Genomic DNA, 16,309 nt, shown 5'->3' on the forward strand with positions numbered 1-16,309 from the left:
AGTGAATTTAAGACATTCTAACCTCAAGAGGAGAATCAGGTTCATCCAGGATGTGCTTTTCCCTGTATATCTTCTGCATGGTCCCTGTAGAATTGGGGTCCATTACCAGCACATTGTGACTAGCAGTTCTGTCCAATTTACAGTCACTTTTCCTGGAGTCAGTGGTCCTGCACACCTCGTAATTGTACATGTGTGGGAGAGTCCCTGTTCCCAAAGTATCCGAGTACCTTGGTGGAAAATATGGAATAACAGGCAGATTGGAGTGGTACAGGATTCGAGACTGTCTCCACCTGTACACCTTGACGGATATTATAAGCAGCAAGCAGGTGATGAAGAGGAAAGAAACCACCGCCAAAGCTAAAACTAAATAAAAAGTCAGCTTCTCGTTGGACTCCTTGTCATTCAAGCTAAATTCAGTGAATTCTGACAACACTTCAGGGAAGCTGTCCGCCACTGCCACGTTAACAATGACTGTAGCTGAACGAGAGGGCTGCCCATTGTCCTCCACAACAACAGTCAGTCTTTGTTTGACAGCATCTTTATCAGTCACTTGGCGGACAGTTCTTATTTCCCCATTGTGGAGGCCTACCTCAAATAGTGCCCTATCTGTGGCTTTTTGGACTTTATACGAGAGCCAGGCATTCTGTCCGGAGTCCACGTCCACAGCCACCACTTTAGTCACCAGGTAGCCTATGTCTGCGGAACGGGGCACCATTTCAGCCAGTACTGAACTGCCTGTTTGAACTGGGTACAGAACCTGAGGGCCGTTGTCATTGGCGTCCTGGATCAGGATGGCCACACTCACGTTGCTGCTCAGAGGAGGGGAGCCTCCGTCCTGAGCTCTGACATGGAAGTGAAACTCTTTGAGTTGCTCATAGTCAAAAGAACGAACTGCATGGATGACTCCACTCTCAACACTAACGGACACATAGGAGGAGACTGGCACGCCATTAACAGATAAATCCTCCAGGATGTAAGAAATACGAGCATTTTGGTTCCAGTCAACATCATTGGCTTTTACAGTGAATATAGAAAAACCTGGTGTGTTGTTTTCTACAATAGTGGCCTCGTATGAGCTCTTCTCAAATATAGGTGCGTTGTCATTCACATCCGAGATGTGTAAATTGAGAGTGACGCTGCTGGAGAGGGAGGGCACACCCTCATCAGAACATGTTACTGTGAAATTATACTCAGATGAAGATTCTCTATCCAAAGCTACATCTGTTACTAAACTGTACAATCCATTTGTTGTGATTTGTATTTTAAATGGAACATCCTCCTTGATGTTACACTTCACTTCTCCATTGCTGCCAGAGTCAGGGTCATTGACACTTAACATCGTGACAACAGTATTCTCTGCAGAGTCCTCTGAAATGGAATCTGATTTGGAAAGTATTCTCATTTGAGGACTGTTGTCATTTACATCAATGATGTCAATCAAGATCCTACTTGAATCAGACAGTCCTCCATTATCGACAGCTTCTATATCTATTTGTATTAATTTTGACCTCTCATAATCAATGTCACCAGTTAAAATGACCTCTCCAGTTACACTGTTAATCTGAAATAAATCTGACAATTTACGCTTGGTTTTTGATATTACATATGATATTTCTCCATTAGAGCCACTGTCCTTGTCTGATGCGCTAACAGTAATTACACTGGTTCCTTTCGGTGCATTTTCTCTAATACTGGTTTTGTATAAAGTCTTAGTAAACAAGGGAGCATTATCATTCACATCTAAAACATGGACAATAATTTGCATTGTTCCTGACCTGCGCGGTGTTCCGCCATCAAATGCTGTTAATAACAAAGAAATTTTCCCCTGCTGCTCCCGATCGAGTGCCTTTTGTAATATCATTTCCACCTTTTTATCTCCGTCTGCTTGATTTTCCAATTTCAGCTGAAAATTATTCGTTGGATTCAGTGAGTAGCTTTGCAGACCATTTGTACCAATATCAGCATCAATGGCTGTCTCAAGCACAAATTTGGAGCCGACGACCGCTGACTCACTGATTTCAAAACGTTTACTACTGGATTCAAAACTCGGCGCATTGTCATTTATATCTGTGATTTCAATAGTGATGCGAAACGATTCCATAGGATTTTCCAGGATCAGCTGCAAATGAATAGCACATAACGTCGTCTCACCGCACAGCGTCTCTCTGTCTATCCTCTCCTTCACAAGGAGGAGCCCTTTTTCCTTATCCAACTCGATATATTCCGCATTGTCCCCAGAATGAATCCGAGCTCGCCCGGATTTCAGCCTTTTCAGGTCCAAACCTAAATCGTGAGCCACGTTCGATACCAACGAGCCTTTATCCATTTCCTCCGGAATCGAGTAGCTGACTTGGCCGAACGCGACAGGGAAATATATAACCAAGGTGAACAAAAATAAGACCCTTTGGTGCGTCATCTTCTTAAATAAATTTTCCATTCTTTTCCCACCTCACATGTAATCCGTCAAAACATAACAACATATATCTGAAGAGACAAAAGCCGTCCACGTCCACTGTTAGTGAACAATGATTCGAAATGCATGGTTTTTGTTTGAAACGTCATTATGGACAAGGGAGGGCCGTATTGAAGCCCTGTCGTAGACTGCCACACTCTGGCCATAATCGGCCTATTCTGTTCAGCACGCAAAAAAAGTCTGCATATGTAAAATGAAAAACACTCCAAAAATAACATTTATAAATATGACGGAATGTCTTTAAAATAAGATACATTTTATATGTATTATTTTAGAAAAGACCAATGAGGTTTTATTAGATATAATGCATACAAGCCCGACTAAAAGATACGAATGTCAGAGGCCTGCAATACGCTGATATATCCAGTTTTCTTTGTACTGTACATATATATTCATAAGCCTATACTTTATATACGAAAAACAAAATACTAATTAAGTCAATTAAAATTAGATTGAGATTAATTTAAGCAGTGTTCACTTTTTTAAATTGTGATTCTATTTTAATGTGACGTTGGTAACATTTTTGGATATTAATGGATCATCATGGATATTTTCATTGTGGTTGAAAAGGTGGCTCACGTGCATCTAAAAAAAATAGTCAATGAATGGTAAATTGATGTACCGCCAGTACATATATAACGTAAATTGGTATTATTACACCATCCCAACACAATTATACAAATTTAATACAAGGATAAATACAATCCATATATCTGCAGAGCAGTTACGTTATATCAATGATAAATAATAATCATTATTATTGTTATTAATAATCTATCAAATATTCTTGTATAATGATATTATTTTTCTTTACATGGGATTTTAATGTTTAGTTTATGGCAGTGCTTCTCAGTTATTTTCTGTTACGCCCCCCCAAGGAAGACGTAAATGTTTCGCGCCCCCCCAAACTCTCTGCCGCCACTGTAAATAGTATCATTTGTCTATAAAATTACTATTATAAATACACATCTGCCTAACATTGTGTCCTTTTTTTCTAATAAAGAAAAAAAGTAACTTAGATCAACTTATAATAAAGTATAACTTTATTAACATTGTTTTGTTTGTAACAGAGAAGACTTGACGCTCATCAATTTGCCTGAATTAAAAAAAAAAAAAAAAAAAAAAAAAAAAAAAAAAGTCACATCCAAACTGTAAAGAATACACTCAAGGTACATTTTTGACCATTTGATACAGAAAAATAAACTGTAATAAAATCAGTAAATAATAATAAATTAAAATTGATTAGAAACATTCACTCATGAGGACAATATGCCAAAAAAATTTGACCGAAAAAACAAAACTCAATAAAAGAAAAAAAAGAGTGTCCTTGGACAGAAAGACAGTTTTTATTTTTGCTGCTCACAGTATTTACTTCCTTGTGGTGTGGAGTGATTTTGCAATGAGCATGCTAACAATACTCACTGGTTTACTGATATAACACTGACAAAGCAGGACGATTGTTGGCAATATTCGGCACGTTTTCACTGAAAAACAATCGAGCGGCTTATCAATGAGATTGGGGTCTAATGTCTTTAAGTGGCGTCTTAATTGATTTGGCTTCTGGCTGTCCGCTATAATTATTTTTAGACACAGTAAACAGTGGTCTTTCCTCATTACCCACTGCATTAAAAGTCAAAGCTAAAAGGCAAACGGCACCAAAAAAGCGCATTCTCGGCGGCCGAGGTAGAACCGTAGGTGAGGGCGGTCGTCGTGACGATCCCAAGCCGAAAATGGCACTTCTCGGGTGGCAACGTGAGAACCGGACAATAAAGTGGGTCGCTGCGTGAGTGAGTCCGGTGGGAAAACGGCTTTCGAAAACGGCGGCGGCACACTGCTCTTCATATCTGTTTTCTGTGTGTGCTGAGTGCTCTTCCTTAGTTCAAAAATACTGCGCGCACTCTGAAAATGAGAGCGCCACTGCCACCCACTGAGTGGATGTGCAAGTACACTTTATTCCAGTACGGCAAAAAAAGGAAAAAAAAAAACAAAAAACAAAAAACCATGTTCCCCGAGGTCACATGCGCCCCCCCTGGCATCGCTCTGCGCCCCCCCAGGGGGGCGCGCCCCACTATTTGAGAAGTACTGGTTTATGGCAACCCAAAAATGTTGAAAGAGCTATATTGGACCAAAAAAACAAACAAAAAACAAATATGCCTGGAGCCACAAAAAAATAAAATCCTTATATAAGCCTTATAATGAAGGCAACACAAGCTGTATGTATCTATATTAGCTATGTTAGCCTACTATCAAAATGACTACTGGTAAATTTGCTACAAAAACATGATGAGCCGACACGATTAAATGTTTATTTTCCCTGAGGTGCACTCTAAAGACATTGACACACTGCATGACTACTCTGTTGTATGATTTAGCCTCAAGTTGAACTTCATGACAATATCAATGAATAAGAATCATATTTGTCTCCTACAGAAACCATATTAAAACCAAAAAAATATATTTCGCTCCCCTATCTTTTTCCATTTCCAAACATTTTTGAAAACGAGCTAAGGAGCCATAAGGGCAGTGCTAAAGAGCCACATGCGGCTCTAGAGCCACAGGTTGCTGACCCCCAGTTTATGGTAATATATAATTACTAAAGGCTTGTACCAAAAGAGCTTATTGGTACAAATCTAAATAATTTTGGCCGTCGATTAATGTTGGACTTGGTGTCAATTACAATTAAAAGAAAAAAAAAAAAAAAAACTGCGATGGCATTCATAATGTGTTTATGAAATATTAGAAATAATTGCCAATTGTGGTTTTGCATCTTGGCAAGGATTCCAAAATACAATATATTAGGTAAGACACAAATCTTCCTTTATCTAATGAAATATTTGGTGTAGGTGCAATGACATATACTGATCAACAATTAAAAAGGAAAGGACAAGAAAGGTCCTGAAGAAAATTAAAAACATGAAGTCGAATTAGCTCAAGTGACCAACCTCAAGAGGAGAGTCAGGTTCATCCAGGATGCTCTTCTCTCTGTATATCTTCTGCAAGGTCCCAGTAGAACTTGGGTCCATGACAGGAACATTGTGACTAGCGGCCCTGTCCAATTTGCAGTCACTTTTTCTGGAGTCAGTGGTCCTGCACACCTCATAATTGTACACGTGTGGGAGAGTCCCTGTTCCCAAAGTATCTGAGTATCGTGGCGGGTAATACGGAATTACAGGCAAATTGGAATGGTAATGGATTCGAGACTGTCTCCACCTGTACACTTTGACTGATATGATAAGTAGCAAGCAAGTGATGAAGAGGAAGGAGACCACTGCCAAAGCCAAGACTAAGTAAAAAGTCAGCTTGTCGTTGTACTCCTTGTCATGCATGCTAAAATCAGTGAACTCTGAGAGCACTTCAGGGAAGCTGTCCGCCACTGCCACATTAACAATGACAGTGGCTGAACGAGAAGGCTGCCCGTTGTCCTCCACTACAACAGTCAGTCTTTGTTTGACAATATCTTTATCAGTCACTTGGCGGACGGTTCTTATTTCTCCATTGTGGAGGCCCACTTCAAACAGCGCCCTATCTGAAGCTTTGTGCACTTTATACGAGAGCCAGGCGTTCTGTCCGGAGTCCACGTCCACAGCCACCACTTTAGTCACCAGATATCCCACATCTGCCGAACGAGGCACCATTTCAGCCAGCACTGAGCTTCCCGTCTGGACTGGATACAAGATCTGAGGCCCGTTGTCGTTGGCATCCTGAATCAGGATGGCCACGCTCACATTGCTGCTCAGAGGAGGGGAGCCACCATCCTGAGCTCTGATGCGAAAGTGGAATTCTTTGAGTTGCTCGTAGTCAAAAGAACGAACTGCGTGGATGACTCCACTCTCCGCACTGACAGATACATATGAAGAGACTGGTACCCCATTAATAGAGGAGTCCTCCAGGATGTAAGAAATGCGAGAATTTTGGTTCCAGTCAGCGTCACTGGCTCTTACAGTGAATATAGAAAGACCAGGTGTGTTGTTTTCTACAATGGAAGCCTCATAAGAGCTACTGTCAAAGGTAGGTGCATTGTCATTCACATCTGAGATGTGTAAAGTGAGAATGACACTGCTGGAGAGGGAGGGCACACCATCATCTGAACACATTACTGTGATATTATATTCTGATGACCTCTCTCTGTCTAATTCACCATCTGTCATTAAACTATAGAAATTACTATCAGTCGATTTAAGCAAGAAGGGAATATTAGGATTAATAGTGCATTCCACTTTGCCATTTTCACCATCATCTTGGTCCTGAATGTTAATTATTGTTACAACAGTTTCACTTTTAACATCTTCAGATATTATATTTGTCTTAGACATGACATTAATCAGTGGGCTGTTATCATTCACGTCCACAATGTCAACAATTACCTTGCAACTGTCTGTTAGTCCCCCATCGTCACTTGCACGCAAATTAATTTGATAGTTGCGAGCTTTTTCATAGTCTAAAGTTCCGATCAGCGTGATCTCCCCAGTATCTTCATTTATATTAAACAAATGTCTCACATCATCCATTGTGTGTCTGATCGAATATGTTATTTTACCATTGACTCCGTCATCAGCATCCGATGCGCTAACTACAGTCACAACTGTGCCTTTCGATGTATTTTCTGCAACAGTAGCTTTGTATACAGGCTTTGTGAAAATGGGTGCGTTGTCATTGATATCTAATACTTTGATGAGGATCTGCATTGAGCCAGACATCTGTGGCTGCCCTCCGTCAACAGCCGTCAACACAAGATGCATATGTTCCTTTTTCTCCCTGTCCAGAGATTGCTTCAAAACCATCTCTACACTTTTGGAGCCGTCAACCTGATTGTGGTTTTTTAATTCAAAATTATCAGACGGTTCGAGAACGTATGTTTGAAGACCATTAATTCCAACATCAAGATCCAATGCCTGCTCCAAATCGAATTTTGATCCTATCACTGCAGATTCACTGATTTTGAATTTAATATCATTCTTCTCAAAGGCAGGAGAGTTGTCATTGATATCGACAATCTCAACGAATATTTTGTAAAATTCGATGGGTTTCTCTAGAATAATCTGGAAGTGCAACGCGCACGGCATAGACTGTGCGCAAAGCGCTTCTCTGTCTATTCGCTCCTTGATGAGGAGAACGCCCCTGTCTTTATTCAGCTCTATATATTGCTTGCTTTCCCCAAAATAAACACGAGCACTGCGCGACTTCAACCTTTCTACGCCAATACCCAAATCCTCGGCTATATTTCCCACTAAAGAGCCAACGTGCATTTCCTCATCAATGGAATAGTTGATTTGGGCGAATGCAGCGCTAATGAACAGCAAGGAGGTGAAAAACGCTACTTGCCGTTTCATTGTTCTCCTTGGCCTCATGTTCAACACGGCAAATACAACAGAGAAGCAAAAATTAAAATCAAAAAGATAATATCCTTGTAATAAGTAAATCCTGGCAAACAGTCCCCAAAAATAAACAAAATAGTCCGAGCAAAATATATGATGCAGTCCTGACCGTCTCTCGTGTGGTTTGTCTTTTTTTCCTCCCTTCGACCGCATTATAAAACAGGAAACAACTCGGCAGTATGAAAAACACCATGTACAAGAGCGTCCCTACGAGTTCAAAATGGAAACTGCAGGACGAATGCTTCAACATAGCGTTAATTTATCTATATCTTCATTTTTGATGAATTAAATGGATGAACCAAATTGACCCTATGGCCATCATAGTGAAAGAAAAGAAGTGTATGTCATCTCACTACTAAATATCCCAGATAACTAAATAAAATATTTTCAAAATTTAACAAAATATGATGAAATTTCATCACTGTGACAAAAATACAATTTAATATTATGTCTGAAAAAAAAAAAAAAAAAACACAAAAGACAATGTTAAGCATTGCACTCAAATTACTGTTGATGAATAATGTTTTAATTTTTTCATTTGAATATGTGCCCACTAAATGGTTGATGCAAATCTCGAGCTATAGTGCAATTTTAAAATGAATAGAGTAAATATTTTATTTCCATTTAAATGAGAACATTTCAGCAGAGTTGGCCACCACTTCCAATTTATGATTACAGACAAAAGATGTCAACCTTACTTTTCTAAACTTGCCAACCCTGACTTCATTATTTTAATTATAATAATGTAATAATGATACCTTATGCAACTTCTCACTATCTCATTGACTCTATCCGTGGTGCTGAAACACTGACACAATAACAAGGAAAAGCAATTGCATTAGCAATTAAATGAATGAAGCAATTAAATGAATGAGCAATTAAATGGACACTAAATAAAAAAAATTAAAAAAAGATAATAAATGTGAGTTTTAGTCAGTAAAAAACGTGGCATCATGTTGTCACACTAAAATTGAGTACGCACGTGAACATGCTGCAATTCAATGTGGTGAATAGAACAAATATTTCATTTGACAAACCTCCAGAGGAGAGTCAGGTTCATCCAGGATATTCTTTTCCCTATAAATCTTCTGCATGGTCCCTGTACAACTGGGGTCCATCACCAGAACATTCTGACTTGCAGTCCTGTCCAATTTGCAGTCACTTTTTCTGGAGTCAGTGGTCCTGCACACCTCATAGTTGTAAACGTGCGGTAGAGTCCCTGTTCCCAAAGTATCTGAGTATCTTGGCGGATAATATGGAATAACAGGCAAGTTGGAGTGGTACATGATGCGAGACTGTCGCCACCTGTACACTTTGACTGATATAATAAGCAGCAAGCAGGTGATGAAGAGGAAGGAGACCACAGCTAAAGCCAAGACTAAGTAAAAGGTCAGCTTCTCATTGTATTCCTTGTCATGAATGCTAAAGTCTGTGAATTCAGACAACACTTCAGGGAAGCTGTCCGCCACTGCCACGTTAACAATGACTGTAGCTGAACGAGAAGGCTGCCCATTGTCCTCCACTACAACAGTCAGTCTTTGCTTGACAGCGTCTTTATCAGTCACTTGGCGGACGGTTCTTACTTCTCCATTGTGGAGGCCCACTTCAAACAGTGCTCTGTCTGAGGCTTTGTGCACTTTATATGAGAGCCAGGCATTCTGTCCAGAGTCTACGTCCACAGCCACCACTTTTGTCACCAGATAGCCCACATCTGCCGAACGAGGAACCATTTCAGCCAGCACCGAGCCGCCTGTCTGGACTGGGTACAGGACCTGAGGGCCATTGTCATTGGCGTCCTGGATCAGGATGGCCACGCTCACATTGCTGCTCAGAGGAGGGGAGCCTCCATCCTGCGCTCTGATGAGGAAGTGGAACTCTTTGAGTTGTTCATAGTCAAAAGAACGAACTGCGTGGATGACTCCACTCTCAGCACTAACAGTCACATATGAGGAGACTGGCACTCCATTAATAGAGGAATCCTCCAAGATGTAGGAAATGCGAGCATTCTGGTTCCAGTCAGCATCACTGGCTTTCACAGTGAATATAGAAAGACCTGGAGTGTTGTTCTCTATTATGGCGCCCTTGTATGAGCTCCTTTCAAAAACAGGCGCGTTGTCATTCACGTCTGAGATGTGTAAATTCAGAGTGATGCTGCTGGAAAGGGATGGCGTGCCCTCATCTGAACATGTCACTGTGATATTATACTCAGATGATCTCTCTCTGTCTAAATCACTGTCTGTCACTAAACTATAAAAATTATTTGATGTAATCTTTATCGCAAATGGAATATTTTCACTAATTCCACAATTTACCTGACCATTAGCATCAGAATCAGGATCACTGACACTCATTAAAGCTATCACAGTTTTGACAGGGGCATCTTCAGGCACTGAGTCAGAAGATGAAATCGTATTCACAATGGGACTATTGTCATTTACATCAATGACATCAATAATTATTTTACTGGAATCAGAAAGGCCCCCTTGATCGATAGCTTCAATGTCAATGTGATAATTTTTCTCCTTTTCATAATCTATTTGACCATTTAAAATGGCCTCCCCCTTGCTGTTAATGTGAAATAGCTTCGACACTGTATCTGGGCTGTTTCCTATTATATACATTACTTCTCCATTTGCGCCCTTATCAGCATCTGTCGCACTCACTTTAGTAATGAGGGTTCCTGTAGGTGAATTCTCAGTGATAGTTGCTTTGTAAACAGCCTTACTAAATACTGGCGCATTGTCATTTGCATCCAGAACAGTGACATGGATCTGCATTGTTCCCGTCAGCTGTGGTTCTCCTCCATCCTCGGCCGTTAGTACTAAAGATATGTGCTCTTGTTTTTCTCTGTCTAACGGATTTTGCAAAATCATTTCGACTTTTTTGCTGCTGTCCGAATGACTGTGCAATTTAAGTATAAAATTGTCACTAGGCTTCAATGTGTATTTCTGTAAACCATTCTGTCCTACGTCAGCATCAAATGCTTTTTCCAGCATGAATTTAGAGCCCACTACAGTATATTCGCTTATTTCAAACCTTCTCTCATTTTTTTGGAATGCTGGCGCATTGTCATTAATGTCTGTAATTTCCACCGTGATGGGGAATAATTCTAACGGATTCTCAAGTGTGATTTGGAAGTGCAAAGCACAAGGCGTCGTTTGCTTGCAAAGCACCTCGCGGTCCATTTTTTCTTTTACAAGGAGGACTCCTCGTTCTCTATTCAGCTCAATATACTGAGCGCTGTCTCCCGTGTAAATGCGAGCTTTCCCCGTCTTCAGCCTTTTGACGTCTAAACCCAAATCTCGAGCAATGTTACCTATTAAAGAGCCTTTTGCCATTTCCTCCGGAATGGAATAGGTGACCTGCCCTATCACGGAGTCGATGTAGAAGATATATATTAACAGTACTTGCCGTCTCATTGTCCTGCCTGCCCGATTCCTCTGATACACAAAAGATACGTCTTGCTTTATTCCTTAACGGAGTCTACTGAATGTAGAGCAAAAACGAGCAAAACGTGATTTTAATCCAAATGTTGAGACATCAGTTGTTTCCCGCGGTGAATATCCGTCCACGATGTGCCACTTCAACGACTGACACGATTTTATCAACGGACTGGGAGGAAATGTGACAAAAGCTTACAAGAAAAAGACCAACTGAAAATGATGGGGCAACAGCGTCCCGTAGAGTTCAAATTGTGAAGGTGCAATCCAAACGAGTTTAAAAATAATATGAAAAAAAAAAAAAAAAAAAAGAAAAGGATGATGTATTGTCACGTCAAATGCACCTTGAGACATTTTTTTCCCTTCAAAGACAAATATTCCTAAATTTCACATGGGGAATTAATTAATGCGGACTGGGAACATATATTATTGAGAATTGATAGAGTGATAGAACTTTATTTTAGGCAACAGATATTGTAAACAAGAAAATGGTCTATGGCTGACCTCGCTGGAAAGTCAGATTTCCATTTGGAACAGTGAACTCAATGTCACTGTCCATGGTGCTGATCACTTTCAATTGCCCTTTAATGGTCAATTTTATCCCACTGCTATGACAAGTAACAAACCTCAAAAGGCTATTTTCTCCAGGAGCTAAAACAGATATTGAAAAATAATGAAACAAAATAATAAAAAAATGCAGCAGTTATACTGTGTAAACATAGTCCACTAATGTTCATTTACATACTGTTATCAAATTAAAATAGTAATGGATGAGTGAATTCCAAGTGTGAAAGACCCTCCAAGGAACACTGGATGATGAAACTAAAAGTGGACCAGAAGCTAAGTGAAACCTCTAATTCCACTGACTTCAGCTGCAAATTATACCTCTATGTTCCGGTTTAATTCGTTTACAAACTTGGAATTTCCTCATGAACTAAAGTATATACACCAAATGAATACATACACGACCTGACTGAAGACAAAAGCTATTTGATTGGATTTGGTGAAGAGTTGAATTGATAGATTTAAATTGCTAGATTTAGTCAGAATCAAGTTGTCAAAAATAATTATACAACTATTAATAATGCTGATATAATTGTAGCTTGGACTCTTTGTAGATATGTGTCATTCACCTTACTGTATGAACAGGAGATTGTGTCCCATTGTGAGAATCTCTTGGTAATGACGTTAATAGTATTATACAACAGTGTCCTCATCTTGACACAGAAAACACATGGGTATTTTGAATAAAAACAACATGAACTAGCTTCATATTATTGTGTTCAATCTGCCTATATATAATATGAGGAAAGGAGGAGAGCAACACTAATACATACAGTCTCAAACAATTAGACCGTTAGGATATAATGGTGCATTGATAATCATGAATTTCTAGTATTGGCAAATAAATAAAGATTTAGTGCAATGTTAAAAGCAAAAGTAACCAACCTCAAAAGGAGAGTCAGGTTCATCCAGGATGTTCTTTTCTCTGAATATCTTTTGCATGGTCCCTGTAGAACTAGGGTCCATCACAAGGACGTTGTGACTACCAGCCCTGTTCAATTTACAGTCACTTTTCCTGGAGTCAGTAGTCCTGCACACCTCGTAGTTGTAAACGTGGGGGAGAGTCCCTGTCCCCAAAGTATCCGAATAGCGTGGCGGATAATACGGTATGACAGGCAGGTTGGAGTGGTACAAGATGCGAGACCGTCTCCATCTGTACACTTTGACTGATATAATAAGCAGCAAGCATGTGATAAAAAGGAAGGAGACCACAGCAAGAGCCAACACTAAGTAAAAAGTCAGTTTGTCATTGTACTCCTTGTCGTGCATGCTAAAGTCAGTGAACTCTGACAGCACTTCAGGGAAGCTGTCTGCCACTGCAACATTAACAATGACTGTAGCTGAACGAGAAGGCTGCCCGTTGTCCTCCACTACAACACTCAGCCTTTGTTTGACAGCATCTTTATCAGTCACTTGGCGGACGGTTCTTATTTCTCCATTATGGAGGCCCACTTCAAACAGCGCCCTGTCTGTTGCTTTGTGCACTTTATAAGAGAGCCAGGCATTCTGTCCAGAGTCCACGTCCACAGCCACCACTTTAGTCACAAGGTAGCCCACGTCTGCCGAACGAGGAACCATTTCAGCCAGCACCGAGCCGCCTGTCTGGACTGGGTAGAGGACCTGAGGGCCGTTGTCATTGGCATCCTGGATCAGGATGGCCACACTCACGTTGTTGCTCAGGGGAGGGGAGCCGCCATCCTGAGCTCTGATGTGGAAGTGGAACTCTCTGAGTTGCTCGTAGTCAAAAGAACGAACTGCATGGATGACACCACTCTCAGCACTAACAGACACGTATGAGGAGATTGGCACTCCATTAACAGAGGAGTCCTCCAGAATGTAAGAAATGCGAGCGTTCTGGTTCCAATCAGCATCACTGGCCTTTACAGTGAATACAGAAAGACCTGGTGTGTTGTTTTCTACAACGGTGGCTTCGTATGAGAGCCTCTCAAAAACAGGTGTGTTGTCATTCACATCTGAGATGTGCAAATTGAGAGTGATGCTGCTGGAAAGGGATGGCACCCCCTCATCTGAACATGTCACTGTGATATTATACTCAGACGAACTCTCTCTGTCTAAATCACTGTCTGTCACTAAACTATAGAAATTATTGGATGTTATTTTAATTGCAAATGGAATATTTTCACCTATTATGCAATTGACCTGCCCGTTAGATTCAGAATCAGGGTCACTGACGCTCATTAAAGCTATCACAGTTTTGATTGGGGCATCTTCAGGTACTGAGCCAGATGAAGAAATCGTATTCACAATAGGGCTGTTGTCATTTACATCAATGACATCAATAATAATTTTGCTGGAATCAGAAAGCCCCCCTTGATCAATAGCTTCGATGTCGATATGGTAATTTTTCTCTTTTTCATAATCTATTTGACCATTTAGAATGACGTCGCCCTCCCTATTAATGTGAAATAACTTTGACACTGCTGGGCTGTTTCCTATTACATACATCACTTCTCCATTTGCGCCCTTATCTGCATCTGTCGCGCTCACTTTAGTAATGAGGGTCCCTATAGGTGAATTCTCAGTGATGCTTGCTTTGTAAACAGCCTTGCTGAATACTGGCGCATTGTCATTTACATCCAGAACAGTGATGTGGATCTGCATTGTTCCCGTCAGCTGTGGTTCTCCTCCATCCTCGGCCGTTAGAACTAAAGATAAGTGCTCTTGTTTTTCTCTGTCTAACGGCTTTTGCAAAATCATTTCGACTTTTTTGCTGCTGTCCGAATGACTGTGCAGCTTAAGTATAAAATTGTCGCTCGGCTTCAGGGTGTATTTCTGCAAACCATTCCGTCCTACGTCAGCATCAAACGCTTTTTCAAGCATGAATTTAGAACCCACGACGGCAGTTTCGCTTATTTCAAATTTTCTCTCGTCTTTTTGGAATTCTGGTGCATTGTCGTTGATGTCCGTGATTTCCACCGTGATCGGGAATAATTCCAACGGATTTTCAAGTGTAATTTGGAAGTGCAAAGCACAAGGCGTCGTTTGCTTGCAAAGCACCTCGCGGTCCATTTTTTCTTTGACAAGGAGGACTCCACGCTCTCTATTCAGCTCGATATATTGAGCGCTGTCTCCCGTGTAAATGCGGGCTTTTCCAGTCTTCAGCCTTTTGACGTCTAAACCCAAATCTCGACCAATGTTACCTATTAAAGAGCCTTTTGCCATTTCCTCCGGAATGGAATAGGTGACCTGCCCTATCACGGAGTCGAGGTAGAAGATGAACATGAACAGTACTTGCCGTCTCATTGTTCTGCCTGCCCGATTCCCCGGCTGCACAAAAGATACTTCTTTATTCCTTAACGGAGTCCACTGAACGTAGAGCAAAAACGAGGAAAACTTGAATTTTAGTCCATATTTTGAGACTTCATTGATCTCCGAATGAAATATCCGTCAACGATGCGCCACTTAAGCGTCTGACACGATTTCATAAACCGACTGGGAGGAAATGTGACAAAATCTTACAAAAACAAAAGGACTAACTGAAAAGCATGGGCCAACAGCGTCTCGTAGAGTTCAAATAATGCAACTGCAACACCAGGGATTATTATTATTATTTTAAACCTTTCTGTAACTTCAAATGCACTCAGACAACATACCTTTTACCCCAAAAGAGAAATATATAAATAAGTTCGATATGGGTAATTTATTACAGTACACTGTTAACATATAATATTGAGATTGATAAAGGGGTAGAGTTTAAATTAAGGCAACACAGGTTATTAATGACGAGAAAATTGTGTAGGCCTGACCTCGCAGGCAAGAGTCAAATTTCCATGTGGAGCACAGACTTCAATGTCACTGTCCATGGTGCTTTGAAGTGCCACTCAACGCATATATGCTCAATATATCTCAATGTATTACAAGTAACCAACTTCAAGGTAGGCTCTTGCTTCTATGCACTAAAACAGATATTAAAACAATTGGAACAACATAGTTATATTGTACAAATATAGTTCTGATAGATTAATTTTATATGCTGCTATCAAATTGACATAATCAGGGAAGAGTGTGAAAGAAGAGATTCAAAGGACAAAAAGTGGTTCTCTTCAAAGTACTGACACCAGATGCTGGACTCTAAAAGTGCAACAGCAGTGAAGTCAAACCTCTAATTCCACTGATATCTGCTTCAAATTATATCCCCACGGTCGTATTTAATTTGTTGACAAATTTGAAATTTCCTCAGGAACTAAAATGTACATACCAACTGTATATTTACAAGGCAAGATAAAACCCGAGGGAAGACCAGAGCTACAGTATGTGATTAGATTTTGATAACCATAGTTGAATTGATACAGCAGAGTCAGACTCAGGTTGTCAAAATAATAGACTAATACAGGGGTCAGCAACCCGCGGCTCTAGAGCCTCATTCGGCTCTTTAGCGCTGCCCTAGTGGCTCCCTGGAGCTTTTTCAAAAAATGTTTGAAAATGGAAAAAGATGG

The 16,309-nt window shown here is 40.4% G+C and overlaps 1 protein-coding gene across 34 annotated transcripts in view; it reads right to left on the reverse strand.

Annotated features, from left to right (window-relative positions):
* LOC130923821 (protocadherin gamma-C5-like) overlaps positions 1-16,309 on the reverse strand; it is a 313,176-nt gene that overhangs the window by 68,811 nt on the left and 228,056 nt on the right. Inside the window, exon 1 of one of the 34 annotated variants that reach the window (XM_057849874.1) lies at positions 12,738-16,309. The exons of 30 other annotated variants lie outside the window; for them this stretch is intronic. In XM_057849874.1, coding sequence (XP_057705857.1) covers positions 12,738-15,116 — 2,379 coding nt within the window. In that variant the 5' untranslated portion in view covers positions 15,117-16,309. Of the gene's footprint in view, positions 1-22; positions 3,293-5,415; positions 8,219-8,885; positions 11,565-12,737 lie in introns of those variants that run through there. 3 more of the 34 variants (XM_057849872.1, XM_057849829.1, XM_057849844.1) reach the window with 3 other exon arrangements.

This window comes from Corythoichthys intestinalis, chromosome 11 (genome assembly GCF_030265065.1).
Source record: "Corythoichthys intestinalis isolate RoL2023-P3 chromosome 11, ASM3026506v1, whole genome shotgun sequence".
Taxonomy (NCBI): domain Eukaryota; kingdom Metazoa; phylum Chordata; class Actinopteri; order Syngnathiformes; family Syngnathidae; genus Corythoichthys; species Corythoichthys intestinalis.